Source organism: Silurus aristotelis (genome assembly GCF_946808225.1).
Source record: "Silurus aristotelis genome assembly, chromosome: 3".
Lineage (NCBI taxonomy): Eukaryota > Metazoa > Chordata > Actinopteri > Siluriformes > Siluridae > Silurus > Silurus aristotelis.
In genome coordinates, this window is record NC_139576.1 from 19,795,836 (window position 1) to 19,814,334 (window position 18,499).

At 36.0% G+C, this 18,499-nt stretch overlaps 1 protein-coding gene across 2 annotated transcripts in view; it reads left to right on the forward strand.

Annotated features, from left to right (window-relative positions):
• kalrna (kalirin RhoGEF kinase a) overlaps positions 1-18,499 on the forward strand; it is a 151,560-nt gene that overhangs the window by 90,447 nt on the left and 42,614 nt on the right. For both annotated transcript variants that reach the window (XM_083536663.1, XM_083536664.1), the window contains exons 12-27: positions 5,234-5,403; positions 5,490-5,664; positions 8,467-8,662; positions 10,376-10,542; positions 13,042-13,161; positions 14,063-14,281; positions 14,453-14,602; positions 15,330-15,444; positions 15,591-15,706; positions 15,987-16,109; positions 16,482-16,664; positions 16,977-17,095; positions 17,333-17,399; positions 17,593-17,702; positions 17,923-17,992; positions 18,122-18,211. In XM_083536663.1, coding sequence (XP_083392789.1) covers positions 5,234-5,403; positions 5,490-5,664; positions 8,467-8,662; positions 10,376-10,542; positions 13,042-13,161; positions 14,063-14,281; positions 14,453-14,602; positions 15,330-15,444; positions 15,591-15,706; positions 15,987-16,109; positions 16,482-16,664; positions 16,977-17,095; positions 17,333-17,399; positions 17,593-17,702; positions 17,923-17,992; positions 18,122-18,211 — 2,190 coding nt within the window. The remainder of the gene's footprint in view (positions 1-5,233; positions 5,404-5,489; positions 5,665-8,466; positions 8,663-10,375; positions 10,543-13,041; positions 13,162-14,062; positions 14,282-14,452; positions 14,603-15,329; positions 15,445-15,590; positions 15,707-15,986; positions 16,110-16,481; positions 16,665-16,976; positions 17,096-17,332; positions 17,400-17,592; positions 17,703-17,922; positions 17,993-18,121; positions 18,212-18,499) is intronic.

Below are 18,499 nucleotides of genomic sequence, written 5' to 3' on the forward strand. Positions count from 1 at the left end.
GCACTGAACTAAAAACACGTCTGCTTGTTTGGGGATGTTTGCGTAAATAATGTTTAAAATGCTAAACATATTTTATTGCTCTTTAAAAAAAAAAGAAAAATAGTTACTTATTTGTCTGTAGTATGCATTGTTTTTATGCATTACTATACACTGGGAGACATTTGGGTTTAAGATCAAAAGATGAGTTTGAGACGACAGGTCAGAATTTCAGCATTCCTTTTCTGTTATTTACGTCTAGATGACATGACACCATTTATTGGCACGCAACATTCAAATGTGCAAAATATTGATAATAACAGATAGACAATTTACAGTCATTGAAAAATAAATAGCATGTTAACTTTAACTTCTATTTATTTATATAGCACTTTTTAATGCAACTTTGTCACCCAAAATGCTTCACAACATTTAAGAAAATCAAAGTACACACACACCAAACATTTCACACAAATAAAACAAACACATGTAAGAGTAAAAATCAAAATTTTCCTACTTAAAAGCCAGACTAAAAACCTCTATAGATATAGCCTGCAGAATATAAAGAGGGAAGACCCTTCCACAGTTTAGAACCTACTACTGAAAAAGCACCATCACCTTTTGACTTTTTTTTGACTGAGGAACAGCAAACAGCACCTGATTTATTGATGAATGACCTACCTGATGTCTAAGATCCTAAGAGATTGCAGATGTAATTTGGAGACTAAATGTGTATCGCTTTGAAAAAAATATTTTCTTTTAAAAATCAATCCTATACTTGACTGGTAACCAGTGGAGAGAGGACAGCACTGGAGTGATGTGTCCCCTTCTTTTTGTGCCAGTCAAAAGCCTAACTGCGGCATTCAGCACAAGCTGCAAGATGACAGATGCCTGCATAGAGTAAATTACAGTAATCTAGTCACAAAGTGATAAGAACATGAATAACACTTAGATTTAGTTTTGTGTTTCTTACAGTATTTATATTTATGGAGGAACTAAATGTTCCTATAATAATAGGTATACATGGGATTAAATCAGCCTAAAGGGTTTGTCAAAATATGTTTAATATTATAGTTTTTTATCTTTATTGTTTATGCTTATGTTGAATAAGTTTAACTCTTCTTTTTAAATTGGTGTGGATCATATTTCCCGGCAAGGATAGGCAGATTTGACCTTTTGATGGTATGGCTGGTTTACAAGAGGAGGACTGCATTAATATAAATAAATAATATTAAATTATTAATGTAAATTAATACATAATTTGGATTGTCTTGTTTTAATATAGGAAATAGTAAAAATGTGAATCTGTTTATTAAGAAAGTAAAAGTGTAATTGGGTGCATTCATGTAATAAGATCATCATATTTTATAACAACCAATAGATTACATAAAGTCTGATAACAGCGTTTTTTTTATTTAATCCATTAGTTAGAACACAAAAAAAATAACTGCACATCTGTGATCATTAATGATTGAGTGTTGAAAATTTGATAGGGATGTTCTAAATATGAGACAATACTATAATATGACATCTCAAATGAAGCATGTGTACATGTCATTTCCACCTAAAAATAGATCAGTTTGAGAAGCAGGAAATGTTTTTTGCTTTGTGCCAGACACACATTCTAATTTTGTGTTAATCAGAATGTCATGCTCCTTATGCCAAATACCAACCAGTATGCTATTTTGAAGGATTGAATAGGCTAAGAAGAGCAGATAAATGCACATCTGAGTTGCAGACAAAAACAACTTGATGTTTTATGGGACAGTTTAAAACTGCAGCGTGAACACAAAGTATCATCACGTCCTTTTTGCTGTCACGATATTAAAAAAGAAATATTATTTCTATCAGGTCACATTGTAGATTTGCTGAAACAAGCATGATGATATATTAGGCAGTTCCTCGTAACTGATGAGTTTTAATGAGATTGCATTGTTCTTTGGCAAAGCTGTCATACCGAAAAATCAGCAAATGGCATTTCCTATTTTGAGGCCTTACTGATTGACTGTGAATATGGTTACTATGGAAACTCCAGACATGCTGCCACTAAACGTTATGAATGTGTTAACCCTTTAAAGCAGTGATTGTCAAACGAGTTTCTTTTTGCCAAACCCTGCTTCTTTTTTCTGTAGACTTGTTGATAATATCATCAAATAGACCAGCAGAGTGAAAACGTACAAAAAAAAAAAAAAACCTATATTATTTAGCTGTTATAGTAAAAACACCAAATGCTGTTAGACCAAAGCATTTGAGAAACAGTAATCAATCAATCAAACTTTATTTATAAAGCGCATTACAACCACCAACAGGAGCACAAGGCGCTTTCCAGTAAAGCAAAAAAATAAATATTAAAAATAAAATATAAAAATTTAATTAAAAAGTAATATATTAAAAAATAAATATTTAAGAAAAAAAAAAAAAAAAAAAGACACAATGAACATAAAACATAAAAGTAAGGGGTTTCTTCTTCTTAATTGTTTGTTTATTTATTTGTGTCCTATATTTTTTTTTTTATCATTTTCTCACATGAATTGATGACCCCTGTTTTAAAGGATGAATCATTTCTGGTTCTGAATGAGCATCTTAAAAAAAACATGTTTTATTTAGAAAAAGCTTGCAGTTTTTTTGACATTCTGTCACTGCCCTTCTTGTTAACATAATGCTTGATGTCATCATTACACAGCAAAATATCATATGTTTCACAACCGATCTTCCCAAATCATGCTGATTCGCTATATGTCAAACATCCCCAATAAGTATGGCCCGAGCAGTGTGATGTTTGTTTCTTGGTTGTGGGGCTGCCAAAAGATGGAAAACATGAATGGCCTTTTCCCAACAATAACTAACATTAAGGCTCATAGATTGCTGCTGATACCTATAGATTAGAGCATATTTCCAGTTATGAACCAAAAACCAGGCTTCTATTTTCGCTATTCAAATTACAATAAAAAGAAAAAATATTTCAAGATTTCTTATCGTGACATAAATTTTAATATGTGCCTCTTCATATATATTTTTACAATATATATGTCACACACAAATTTGCCACATAGATACTCTGGGACTTCCACTCCTACTCTTACTTCTGTCATTCAAAACATATATACAGTGTATATATATACAGTATATGTATGCATATATATTTTGTATGAAAGACACAGAGACCTTTTGACAGCAGTAGAAGGTCATTTGTTGTGCCAGTGCATTGTGTATGGAAAAGCCTGAGGCTGTGAGTAGTGTTTTCAGTTTATTAACTCTTATCTTGATGTGTCAGTCAACCGCCAAGAAAACAGCACTAAATAATCACCAGCAATGGCATGTTTTCTTTCTCTGTGCCAAATGGGAAGGTTGAACAGAGCCTTGAGATGTTTCCTATGTTTTTGTGACTCTGTTTTTCTGGTTGTATGGTTAAAAGAGAACCTCGGTAGGCCTCGTGTTACTTCTATTTAAATAGATTATTGTGGATTTTTTTTTAATACTTTGCCTTTCTTGTAGAACACCACATGTATTTGATTCTACATGTATGCAAGAGTGGAAATCCCAGAGGATTTATGTGGGAAATTTGTGTGTGACAGTGCTTCTGACAATTCTTCTAAGAGAATTTTTTTTTTTAATGAATTTTTTAAAACGTTTTTTTTTTAGTAATTCACATTACTTATTCTCTGTATTCATATTTCTTTCTATAATCACACACATACTGATATTGCCCTACTCACATGCTAATGTTTTTTTTTTTTTGCCTAATAATGTGCTGACAGAATATACAGTATATTTGTATGGGGAATGTGATGCTAGGTACTATAACCAAAAGAGCCTATGTAATTCTCTTTAAAGCCTAGATTAAGTCTTATGTGCAGTTTCACATTTCCTTAATATTTAAAATGATCCATGGGTTAATACTACTTCCTGGACACTTCCAGAGCTGCACAATGCCACCTGAACTCAAGATACGTCACTCAGGAAACATGCAGGATCTTTTAGGGATGATAAGAAATAATTCACTAAAGTAACTGCAAGGAATAATGGTGACAGCTGGAGATACAGCAGTTGCATGGCCAACAGTTGTGTTGGCCAGTCTGCACTTTTTGACTGGAAGAAATCGCAGCAAGAAAAGGATTAGCTTATTAAGATATTCTCCGAGAGTGGTTGGATGGGGGAGTCACCCCACAGTGCCCCAAAACTAGCATAACATAATATACCTGTGTAATAGGTGGTCTGAACCCTCCAAGAAGAAGTGTTATGTGATTATGTAGAGATCTTCGTATTCTCTATAGTAGTGCAGGTCCCATGTGAAGAGCAGGTCCAATAACGAGTGTGCTGCAAGATATAAGCACAGTCCAACTTTACTCTGAAGGCTCCTGGAGTAGGAGCAAAATAGCTGATTAGTTGAAATGTATGAAAGAAATCCAAAGATGATGTCAAGAAGCATTGATCAGTGCATGATGATATTGCTTCTTACTGCTGAAGCAGAAATATTTTCTGCATGTATGTGATAGACAGCTTCTTGATCTCTAGCAGATCAGGGAGGCCTGAGAGAAAAGACTCTGGTTATAAACTAGATCGATGATAGAAATGATTAAAGTACTGAGTGAAAAAGTGAAAAGCGCCACTTTTCACTTTTTTTTCACATAGATCATGAACACATTGATTCATTGATAATAACTGGCATGGTGTGTAAATAGGTATTAATTAGTCATCTGGAAAAGTAGCATTAGATGCAGGCATGCTTTCACACTTTTGCAACTTTGAACCTCTCACTTAATCGAGAAGCTGTCAAAATTCTGGGTGAGAAGATGATTTGCTTTTTTAAAGCAGTATTATATCTACCATTACAGCACAAATCAGTAAACAGCCTGGGGAAAGTATTCAGCTGCAACCACAAAGATGCTAGTTTGATGCACACAGCAGGGTAATAGTGGAAAGAACTATTATTTTAAGATGGAAGCAATTTGATCATTGCGAAAAATTTATTTTTGGTTCAGTTTCTAATTATGGAAACACATCCAGACAGCAATGATTATGAAATGAAAGGTTTATTGAAATAATTGGAAGCAGTATTTGGTCTGTGTGTACATGTGTTTTATTTCATTCCCACAAGAAGAAGCAAAGGTCTTTACAATAGGAGTAAAATAGCATCCGGGTATTGTCAGACAGCTCCATTGGAAAAAGCCAAAACCTTTTCTGGAAAATGTACATTTCCACAAAGACACTAAGGTAATTCTTCCTCTAATGTATGTGCATTTGTTTGTATTTGTAGCTATGGACATGGATGGAGGATCTGCAAAAGGAACTGTTAGAGGAGGTGTGCTCAGACTCGGTGGACTCTGTGCAGGAACTGATCAAACAGTTTCAGCAACAGCAAGCCACCACACTGGAGGCCACACTCAATGTTATTAAAGAAGGAGAAGACCTCATTCAACAACTCAGGTTAATGCACATTAAACATACATGCATTCATGCACACATACAGTACACAAACATATAGTCTTACCTTTCTTCGATTTCTCTAACAGAGATTCAGCGATGAGCAGTAATAAAATGCCGCATAACAGTTCAATAGCTCACATTGAGAGTGTGCTACAGCAGCTGGATGAGGCACAGGGTCAGATGGAAGAGCTATTCCATGAAAGAAAGATTAAACTGGACATCTTTCTTCAACTGCGCATTTTTGAACAGTACACCATTGAGGTAAGCAGCTAGGGTCAAGTATGAACTTTTATGTGATATCAAATAACGTATCAGGCTCAGATCGGTCACACTTCCTGTGCTCTAATTAATCTGGAATCTTTTATTTTATAGCTGGCTGTTACAGATATGTGGTACAAATATCAAATCACACTCTAATTATCTAATTAAATGTTTCAGTGTGCATTATAAAAGAAATAATTGCCTTAAAAAAAAAAAATGTTTAAAATGTATACATATACACACACACACACACACACACACACACACACACACACACACACACACACACACACACACACACACACACACACTCACACTCTTTTCAAGGGACAATATAGAAATAAAACTTGGATATATTTTAGAGTAGTCAATGTGCAGCTTGTACAGCAGTACAGATTTACTGTCCTCTGAAAATAACTAAACAAAAATCCATTATTACCTAAATAAGTGGCAATAAATGTGAGTACACCCTAAATTAACGTTTCAAAACTGTGTCCAAACTGTCAATATTTGGTGTGAGCACCATTTTTAACTCGCACTGCCTTAATCCTCCTGGGTATGGAATTCACCAGAGCTGCACAGGTTGTTGCTGGGATCCTCTTCCACACCTCCATGATGACATCACGGAGCTTCTGGATGTTAGACACATAGTGCTTCTCCACCTTCTGCTTGAGGATGCTCCACAGGTGCTCAATAGGGTTCAGGTGACATAATTGGCCACTCTATCACCTTTACCTTCAGCTTCTTCAGCAAGGCAGTTGTCACCTTGGCATTGTGTTTTGGGGTCATTTTCATGTTAGAAAACTGCCGCCCCAGTTTCTGAAGGGAGGACATCATGTTCTGCTTTAAAATGTCACAGTACATGCTGGAATCCATGTTTCCCCCAATGAACCACAGCTCCTTAGTACCAACAGCATTCATGCAGCCCCAGACCATGAATCACCAACGTATATATACATATATACGTATATATGTATATATACGTATCTGTATAGACATACATATACAGTGCTAAAAACAGTTTTTTTTATTTCTATTAATACTGAAGACATTCAAATTGTGAAAGAACATGTATTGAATTATGTAATAAACAAAAATATGTTAAATAACCCAGAATATGTTTTAGATTTTCAATTATCCAGAGTAGCCACCTTTTGCTTTAATAAAAGCTTTGCACACTTTTGGCATTCTCTCAGTCAGCCTGATGATTTAGACACATGGAATGGTTTTCAAACAATCTTGAGGTGTTCCCAGAGGTGTTAAATACTTGCTTTTCCAGCATTCTCAGATCCAAATCAACCCAAACCATCTCAACTGGATTTGGATTGATTGATTATGGAGGCCATGTCATCTGATGCAGCACTCCATTACTCTTCTTCCTGAGCAAATAGCTCTGACATAAATAAAAGGTGTATTTGCTGTTATCGTTCTGTTGGAAAACAATGATAATCCACTAAGTGCAAACCAGATGGGATGGCATGTTGCTGCAAAATGCGGTGGTAGCCATGCTAGTTAAAGGTGCCCTCAATTTTTATTAAATCACCAACAGTGTCACTAGCAAAGCACCTCCACACCATCACACTTCCTCCTCCATGCATCACAGTGGGAACCACACATTCAGGAACTATTTGTTCACCCTCTCTACGTTTCACATAGACACAGCAGGTAGAACAAAAAGTCTCACATTTGTACTCTTTAGACCAGAGGACAGTATTCCACTTATCTAATGACCTTTTTTATGTTTCTTGGCCCAAACACATCTGTACTGCTTGTTGTTCATCCAAAATAAAATAAAAAATGGTTTTCTTTACAATTTGAAGATAAGGAGCTTGACTCACTTGTTGAACAGCGGATGTTGAAATATGTCTGCCATTAGAACTCCAGAAAGCCTTTATGTAAATCGGTATAGATATCCTCTGCAGCAGAGGTAGCTCTTGGTCATCATTTCCATTACATTTAATGTTCTAAACATTTATTCAGATTGACTGACTTTCCTTCTTGAAGAAATGACTATTTTTTCTTTTTACTTGAATGAGTGTTACTTGCCATAATATGTGTTTGTATAGTAGTTGTAGTAGCCCTAAGAGAGATGCTCAAGTCAACTGATGGTCTAAAGCACATTAAGAATGCAAGAGATTCACAGATTAACTCTTGACATAAGGCACAAGGTATAAGGTACACCTGTGATCTAAAAACTATTCCTCGTGAATGCCATGAGTTGGCCAAGCTGTAATTAAACCCAAATAAAAATATTTCTGGGTTGTTTTAGGCTTTTATAATATAATATACCATATACTCTATATATAGGGTTAATGGAGCCAAACATTTAAACCTTTAAAATGTGCATGAGCTCCGTAGTGCACTGTTATATGGGTTAAAAAGAACTCAGCTTTGTAGATTTTTCAAGCCAGTTGAAGAACTTGCCACAGACCTCACTTGCTGTTTCTGCACATTATATCAGACTACTGTGTCTGAAAAAGTCAGTTACTTTATATCCTCCTTTCTTTAATTCCATAAAAATACTGTAAAATATATTTTAAAAAATCTAAATAGAAAATAAAAAAAATGATTATATTTAACATATTTATGAAATATATAAAATATTTACAGAATACAGTGCATAAAAGAAAATGCTTAGTGTGCTTACATTTCTGCTAAGTACTGCATGGCCTGCCAAATGTAGCAACATAAAATCTATTTATTTATTGTTTAAATATCTGTTATTAGGTAGGGTCAGGGTAATATTGCTTGTAAACTTGAATATGATTGAGTTTAAAATTGTCTTTCTCTTGTGATGTGCAGGTCACTGCAGAACTGGACGCGTGGAACGAGGACTTGGTACGGCAAATTAGCGAATTCAGTGCCGAAGAGCCCAGTCTGGTGGAACAGAGGCTCCAACGACACGCTGATAGAAAACTGGCCATGAATAACATGACATATGAGGTCATCCAGCAGGGCCAAGACCTACACCAGTACATCATGGAGGTCCAGGCTTCAGGTGAGAGAGAGAGAGAGAGAGAGAGAGAGAGAGAGAGAGAGAGAGAGAGAGAGAGAGAGAGAGAGAGAGAGAGAGAGAGAGAGAGAGAGAGAGAGAGAGAGAGAGAGAGAGAGAGAGAGAGAGAGAGAGAGAGAGAGAGAGAGAGAGAGAAGAAAATAAAATGGGATAGATGTATGGATGAATGAATGAGTAGATTACTGTCATACAAACAAAACTTCAGATCAATAAGCAATCTTCATATGCAGGTGGAGAGGCAATGGAGAGAGATAAGTGTATAAGGTAGAGTGAGGGATATAGAGAGATGAATAAAGAAAGGGAGATAAGCAGATGTTGGGTGTCTGAACCAGTGAGGCAGCTGAGCTTTATGGTCTTTGGCTTAACTCTGCAGCTGTGTGACTCTGCATGCAAAGAAGCCAAATAATAGGTTAAATAATCAAAGCCAATCTATAACCCCCTCTGTCCATTTCTCCATATTCACTCTACTTTGATTCCTATGTCCCCCGACCCTCCACTCCTCCATTCCTTTAATCCTCTTGCTCTGTTTCTGCCTGCATTTCTGTGTCTTAAAGATATTTTTAACATGGGAAACAGGCTTTCTGTCTTCAAACTGCTGACCCATCTCACACCCCCCTTACTCCCACATATGGACCTTGGCTTATGAGTCGCTGCTGGTTCTGGCTTTGGAAATGCCACTCTGCCAAATCACACTGAGACAATCTCACACACTCTCGCTTATGTGCTGAGTGAGTCTTTGTCTCTTCTCTAATGCAGTCAAATTACATTTGACTGGCCACTTCATTGATACTATAATGATATCTGAAATAAGTATTTTAGATTAAATGAAAAAACACCATTTAAACATTTTGTATATTGCACTGTGAATAATTTCTTTGCTTTTTCACACACTTCTCACTGTATTTTGTTTCTTATTCTGTTCCAGAAACGGGAACATAAATAACCCTGTGTTTTATTAATAAATTATGTGTTTCTAGACAATAGTCATGACTGTAAATAATAAATCATGCACCATATGGTTTTACTACAGTGACCCTAAGCAACACTTACGGTATCAGTGATGCACAGGACACTTCATGGAAAAAGTGGATATGTATTGACACCTAGTGGCTATTTTACATATATGCATCTGTACATTCATGCATTGTTCTTCAAGTATTGAGTTGAATTTAAAAGTTTACATTCACCATGAAATACTGATTGAAAAGGGTAAAAATACACCACCATCTTTTATATTTTATATACAAAACAGAAGGATTTGAATCCTATCCTGGCAAAACTGAGCACAAGTTGGTCAAATTCACACCAGTCAATCTAAGGAAACCATGCACACATTTGTTCACACACTCATTATGCAAGCTATATAGAGAATTACAATAAAAACTCACTTGACCTCACTTGATATTGTAACATATTTTAACATGATTTGACCATTGTCCTACTTGGGATAATGAATAATGTTAAATACACAAAATCTGTAGAATTTAACACAGTAAATGTTTTGTTGATAGAAATATCATGTTTGGTCTTTCTAATTTTGTCCATAGGATTTGCCTATGTGTGAAATTTGCCTTTATTCAAGACTTTATAGGCAAAACACTGACTGTTATATTTGATTGCTTGTGTGTGTGTGTGTGTGTGTGTGTGTGTGTGTGTGTGTGTGTGTGTGTGTGTGTGTGTGTGTGTGTGTGTGTGTAGGCATTGAGTTAACAGGGGAAAAGGAAGTGGATTTGGCAATGCAAGTGCAGGAGCTGCTGGAGTTTCTTCATGAGAAACAACATGAACTGGACATGAGCGCAGAGCAGACACAGAAACGGATAGAACAGTGTCTCCAATTACGACATTTGCAGGCTGAGGTTAAACAGGTAAAACGTACAAAGAATACATTAAAACTTACTCATACACACTCATTATACTGTACATACTCATAAAACTGTAGGCACAAAGCACATTAAAAAAAAACCACCTACAAGCACACATCTTATCTTAGTTCTAAGCTTGTTATTCATTTCACAGAAGGCATGACAGTTGGTATGTGGCAAAATCTGGCATGCCATGTGGCCAAGAAAGTTCAAAAAAGCACAAAGTTATGCAAAGAAGCGTGTTCGTGACATCGCATGGCTTTCCGTAGGAGCAAACATTTTACATTCTATAAGTAAATCCATGGAAACAGCTATCAGCATCTAGCAGAAAGAAGCAGTGCAGCACTAGGTAGCAGCAACATATGCAAGTGGATGCATAGTGTTACAAATATAACAAGCAATGACAAGAAATGACGAGCAGACTGACCTGCTTAGCTTGAGTCAGCCAGATGCAAATGGAGAGAACTGCAGTCATGCAGAAATCTGTTAACTTTTAAAGCAAAAGTGCTATGAGATTTGTGTGGAAAGTTATGAAGACACAGAGTGCAGAAAAGTGTACTGTGTGTCCTCATTCTCAGTCTCACCTCTCCAGGCAAAAACAAAAATGTGTATGAATTAAACATGTCTTCCATTATGCTGTAAGGCTAGTGCTCAAACTGCTCTTTTTCCATGAACTATGGTTCTATACCACTGAGATATCAAGCCTCAAAACTTTCAGCAATCTCTGTATTCTATATCAGACAGGTTTTATATCCCAGGCCAGCCCTGGAATACTTTTTTGGCCTGCATATTTAGAATTATCCCCAGGAAAACTAAAGTGTACAGGACAAGAGGCAGACTTCCAGTTGTTTCTAGGGCCTTGCTCAAGGGCTCAACAGTGGTAGTTTGTTGGGTGCTAGGATTGGAAGTCATAACCTTTCACTCAGAAATCCCTCTGCCTTTTCCACCGAGCTACCATTTCCCACACCCCAGAACTAGGATTGAAAATCATTCCCAGTTGTAAATCATCAATTCCATAAATTATTGATGCTGAAATGGATTGCAGAGTATAGCTAATAGAGAAACACATTTATTTAACTTTTAAATTCTGGCCTTAATAACTAAACAAATATGCATGAATTTGAGTTATTTGCTACCTAAAATGAATGACAAAAATACAGCTACTTTTCAGTACCATTCCCAATATATAGAGGTTTATTTATAAAACAGTGTTTCTATGCCTTTGAATAATGGTTATAAACAATTATACAATTGTAAATTTCTTCTTTGCATATCTATACATTTCGTATATTATAGTAGTTTATTGTATATTAGTAACATGTATCATTTCTAACAGGTTATCTTAAAATAGCATCCACTTAAGCATATAGTAGGCTACAGTACATTTGTACTGCCCCATTCAGACCTATTAGTTGTGCTGGTCCAGACAGCAGGTCAAAGGCTAATGATGGCACTGGCTACTCAGATGTCTGTCTCTCCTTCCTGCTTTCTCTAAACTAATCTCATTCAGGATTAAATAAAGGGTCAAGGAGTGTCTCTAGAGACAGCCATCAAGTGCCTCCACTTATACAACTACTAATAAAGAGAAATGGACTGATTACGGGATAAAGATATGGAAAGTTAGAGGCAGAGACAGCTAGAGAGGGCTTTCCCTGAATCCACAAGGGAATCTGGTTTCATGTAGGTTTAAAATTTGGAAGCCAGCAGGCTGAATTAGTCAAGCATGCATCTAAATACCAGTGAAACGAAACACTGTTTATTCCAAAATAAATTATCTGATATGTGTGGGAAATACTGTCACAAGGTGAACTTTCTATTTACTGAATATGACAGGTTTACCTAAACTCTTTTGCATATATTTCACTATCTCAACTATAAATAAACATAGCTCTTTGTCAGTTTACCCAAATTTATTTCATGCTTAACACATTTAAAATCGTTGTTCCAATCATTGAGGGACACAGAACAACTCACTGTCTAAAGGCAACCGTTATATAAAGATTTATTTGCATTTTGTATCATTATTATCAGTATATAAATTATAATGTAATTAAAGTCAAATAATACAATACATTTAGAATTGGACTTACAATCAGAAAAGTTTTTATTACTATTATATATATAAATAATAGTATATATAGTATAATATATATAATTTCTCAATGATAGAAGCTTCTAGATATAACATTATATGAATTAAAAAAGAAAAAAAGAACACTACACAATGTACAGTCAGGGTGAAACGCATTACAGATCCTATATACAGATATTTATAGAAAGTATAGAAATTATGGAAGCATATGCAATAAATAATAAATAATAATATACTGAATATTGTACATGTTTACATATTAAACCCTGAATGTTTTCATGTAGATTGTTCAGCTAACATCCCATGTACTACATTGGAGTCACTAAGATGATGAAGAAGCTACAAAACATTTTGGTTTGATGCTTAATTCCTAATTGTGTCTTTGTGTGTGGGTGTGATTTTGTGTTTAGGTGCTCAGTTGGATCCGCAATGGTGAGTCTATGTTGAATGCCAGCATGGTTAATGCCAGCTCACTGTCTGAGGCTGAACAACTACAACGAGAGCATGAACAGTTTCAGCTTGCTATAGAGGTACACATACACACACACACACACACACACACACACACACACACACACACACACACACACACACACACACACACCCTAAACCCCACGCATCTTATAACAGCTCTGGAACCCATTTGTGGATACGAATAAAAAGCCCCTTTAAAAACTTATTAGCAGCATTTATTTTACCTCAGTATACAGGATGTAACTGTAGCTGTAAGAACCACCAGTATCCAAGACTAGAACAGACATTCATGCATTTATTAAGAGAAGTAAAAACACAACAGGATTTTTCCACTTCCGAGGGGAATTTTAGGTAAAGACATTAAGACATGCTGTTTATCTACAGTTATAACAGACACTATTTAGTAATTCAGGTCTCTTGGTTCATTGAGACACATGGCAGCCTTAAAATATTTATTAGTCTACTATAATACGTGTATAACCACAGTTTTTCTAAACGATTATGTTCTTTATTGAAGAAGTAAGAGTGTTTATTTTGTCTTTGATAACAGAACCAGATACATCTGTTGCACCTTGATGTACTTCATGAATTTTGCATTTACACAAACTATATTTATTGGTGTAGAAAAGTGCGATCATCTTTTTTTCCTCGGAAGGCTGCAGTGCTCGGTTGCTTATCGTTGTGTTTTTTGGCTCCAGGTTTTGTGTGCTGAAAAGAACAAAACTGGTAGCTGGTAGCTATAGCATTAAATAGAGCAATCTAAACATGAAAGACATGTAACATTTCTTTTCATCTCCAGTGTTCCATTAAAAAGATATTACAGGGTTTTATTTTTCGCATTCTCAGCTGACAGATTGTAACTACATTTGTAGCTGTTCGAATCCTAAGCGTTTTATGATTTCTAAATAAACCGTATTTCTTGTTAATTTCTCTTTTTGTCTCTGTCTCCTTCTCCAGTCCTTGTTCCATGCAAACTCTCTACAGAAGACCCATCAGAGTGCACTTCAGGTCCAGCAGAAGGCAGAAGTCCTGCTGCAATCGGGCCACTATGACCCTGATGCTATCCGCACCTGTGCTGAAAAGGTGGCCATGCACTGGCAGCAGCTCATGCTAAAAATGGAGGACCGGCTCAAGCTAGTTAACGCATCTGTGGCCTTCTACAAGACCTCTGAGCAGGTGAAATGCACCACCCACTGGTTACTCACTAATATATGTAATATATATAATGGTTAGTAACATAACATAAAAATAGTAGAAGTAAGAAAATGCTGCAAGAAAATAATGGAATTTTAAATAGGACTGGTAGATGGTTGAATGTGAACTTGTGTGTGTGTCTGTGGTATATAGGTGTGCAGTGTGTTGGAGAGTTTGGAGCAGGAATACAGACGGGATGAGGACTGGTGTGGAGGTCATGATAAGCTGGGCCCTTTAGCTGAGAGTGACCATGTGTTTCCCCTCATCAGCAAACATCTGGAGCAGAAAGAGGCTTTCCTAAAGGTAAATAAAGGAAAGGTCACATACATTTAATCTAAGACTGATTTAATGTAATCTCAGTTTTATTTCTGTAAAGATCCCTGAATAATTTTTAATACCAAATACCTTCAAAGTACCTTTTATTATCTGTTTTTATCTCTTTGTGTAGAAAGAATGGAGACTAGAGAATTCTTAAAAAAAAAAAAAAAAAAAAAAAAAAAAGATTTAGTCATAGTTCAACATGAAACATAATATAATATGTGTGTATTAAATTATATATAGATTTAATATGAAAATTCGGACCTGCTTATTTCTCAATAGTTTTACCAGTGTTTCATTTAAAACATTTAATTGCACTCTTTTCACACATTTTCCACTGCGTTTTTGTGTTGGAACTTCTAAGGAGATTCTTTTTTATTTGTATGCATAACTTCTGGATTTTCTGAATATTAAACGATGAAATAATTCACAGTGATTTTCATAGCTTTTCTTTATTAGATTAGCACTTATAGCCACTGTAATTCATTTAAAAACGTGTCGCTTCCCAGTTTTACACAAATCCCTTTTTCTCCGCTTATTGCACAGATTAGTTTTGTGTAAAACAGGATTGTGTGTAATTATCTGTGTTAGTCAGAAAAACAAGAATGAGTGTTTTGCATAAACTGAACTCCTGATGTGACTAAAGAAGTCACAAAGACGGGGCTTTTTTTAGATCTGAGATCTTTGTTCTTTCTAACGTGCTGTTTTTCAGGCATGTACACTAGCCAGACGTAATGCTGAAGTTTTTCTGAAGTACATCCACCGCAACAATGTCAGCACTCCTGCTTCCTCTGGCAACACCCGTGGCTCTGAACAGCAGGTCAAAGGTCAGACCATGCGGATAAACTTTTTCAAATTTTCTTTTCATTATGCTTAATTACAGTATGCTAAAACCTCTACTGTGTTTTAATAGCGTATTATATCTGTATTTATATCTATATATATATTATATCTATGTTGTTTTCTTTTGTAGCAATCCTCAATGAACTGTTGCAGAGGGAGAACAGAGTCCTGCACTTCTGGACCATGAAGAAACGGCGCTTGGATCAGTGCCAGCAGTATGTGGTGTTTGAGCGCAGCGCCAAACAGGTGAGATCCATCAAACCAGAAAGCAGCACAGACACACACAACACACACACACACACACACACACACATGCACAGACACATGCACAGACACATACACACACATGCGGTGAATACACCTCAGATTTGTGTAGTGATAGCACTTACGGCATCAACATAAAAACAAGACAACCCTCGTTTATTTGGATTGAATGCACTTTTAAACACCTGACATCTTTATATCCCTTTTCTGTCTTTTATACTTCCTCACATGTGCAGCATTTTTCTTCATCTTCACATTGCAGGCATTAGACTGGCTTCAGGAGGCAGGTGACTATTTCCTCTCCACTCACAACACTTTAGGCGACTCAAGTGAGAAAACTCAAGAGTTGCTGAAAGAGTATGACAACTTCTGTGTCCCTGCCAAGGTAGGTATTGCTCATGCACAATGCTGGTGAAGAAATTACTGTCTGTTTTTAATAATTTTCTTCTGTAGCACAGAGTGCTTAAATTAGCAATTTGCAATATGTAAAGTTGATTCTAGACGTAAAAATGTACTAGTATACGAAGTTTGCTTTTGGTAAAGACTGGCGGTGTGCCTCAGGATGCTCACAAGATGCTGTGAGTGGGAGGTTTTTACTTTCAAGTGTTCAGTCAGATATTAAATTCATAGGACAAAGATCGTCCAAGGTTTTCCACTGTTTCTGGGGGCACACTGGTAGCATTTATGTTAAATAATAATAATAATAATAATAATCAGACACTAACTAAGGTTAAGTATCACATGTGGTGACTTCCAGCAAACCAAGGAGAAGGTGAAGCTGCTGATCCAGCTAGCTGACAACTTTGTAGAGAAAGGCCATGTGCATGTGACTGAACTAAAGAAATGGGTGAGCACGGTGGACAGGCGCTACAGAGACTTCTCCCAGCGCATGGGTCAATACCGCTGCAGCTTGGAGAATGCACTGGGCATTAGCACTGAGGTGAGAAAGAAAAGTCCATTATATAACATAAAGCATTTATTCCAAATACACACTTATTAGCCTGTATTGTTTCGGAAAAGGTTTAAATCAGATACAGTATATCATGTCATTGCTGTTACAGACATGATGCAACTTTAGCTGATCAGAGATTTTCATGTCTCTAAAAACAGTTATTATACCAAAAACTGGTACTGTCTAAAACTGATGTGTTAGAGGTATTTAGGAAATAAGTTATACACTCTTACAGCAGTTAAAACATTTTTTATTGTCTATGGCAAAATGTATGCATGTTTGTGTGTTTCTCTTTTTCAGCGAAATAAGGACCTAGAGTTAGATATCATTCCAGCCAGTCTGACCGACCCAGAAGTCAAACTCCGTGAACCCAACCATGAGGTCAATGAGGAGAAAAGGAAGTCAGCCAGGAAGAAAGAGTGAGTGTTAAAACTTTTATAAAGTTTAATTGGATATAAGTAAGTAACACTTAACCAATTCCTGATTTAAAAAATTAGATAATATACCATGCCCAATAAAACTAAATACCTATATGTAAGAACATGCTAGAAGGAAAATGAAATTGAACTTGCTATTATGTTAACCAGTGTGTGTGTGTGTGTGTGTGTGTGTGTGTGTGTGTGTGTGTGTGTGTGTGTGTGTGTGTGTGTGTTTAGATTTATTATGGCAGAGTTGCTGCAAACTGAAAAAGCCTATGTTAGAGATCTGCATGAGTGCTTAGAGGTAAGAGAGGTCTTTTTAAATGACACCAATTTAAAAAATTACAGATGAGAACACCGCAGTTTTTGATATAAAGATTTTTCCTTCAATTTTCACCCAAACCCTAAAGGAAAATGACTGTATGTAAATTTCCAATTGCATAATGTGGCATTTCTGAAAACAGCAATTTCCTTTGTGTGTGCGTGTGAATGTGTAGACATACCTCTGGGAGATGACTAGTGGTGTGGAGGAGATCCCACCAGGCATCGCCAACAAAGAGCATGTCATTTTCGGAAACATCCAGGAGATTTATGACTTCCATAATAAGTAAGATGTTATCTACAAACACATTTTAGAATCAGTGTTATACAGTACATTATTCAGGTCAGTTTTACTGTGATGTTGGTGTTTTCATTTCCTTTTAAGGTCCTTTTAGCTAGAAATATGTAAATGTAAGCAAATGAAATGTTGAGTATATTCATTTGATATGCAAATGATTCTGGACCATGATTAAACATTGTTTTAATCCTTATCTCTTTCCGTTTAGCATTTTCTTGAAAGAGTTGATCAATTACGAGCAGTTGCCTGAGGATGTGGGCCATTGCTTTGTCACATGGGTGAGTGCTTTTGATGCACCATCAGCTAGTGCCAAGCCTCTTATAATAATAATAATAATAATAAAAATGATGAGAAATTATTTACATACTGCTGAAATATTTACATACTATATGACATTGTTTCCCCAGGCGGATAAATTCCAGATCTATGTGTCCTACTGCAAAAATAAGCCAGACTCAAATCAGCTTATCCTGGAGCAAGCTGGAAGCTTTTTTGATGTAAGAGCTTTTCTGCTCATTTTCTGCGTTATTACTTCTTCAATCTGTTGTACCCCTTCAAGAAAAAAGGGCGAGTGTGTCAAATGGGATTTAATTGTATAAAGAAAACACTTTGTCACAATTTACAAACAGTATGTACACAGACACAATGAATGACATCACACAGATGCAGGCCAAAATAACAAACATAACTCTGTACCATCATGTACAAAAATGCCGCAAATACGAGATGATGCGCTGCCATATCTTTCTACTTTGTTGGGACACAGAGATACAATTAAAGAAAAA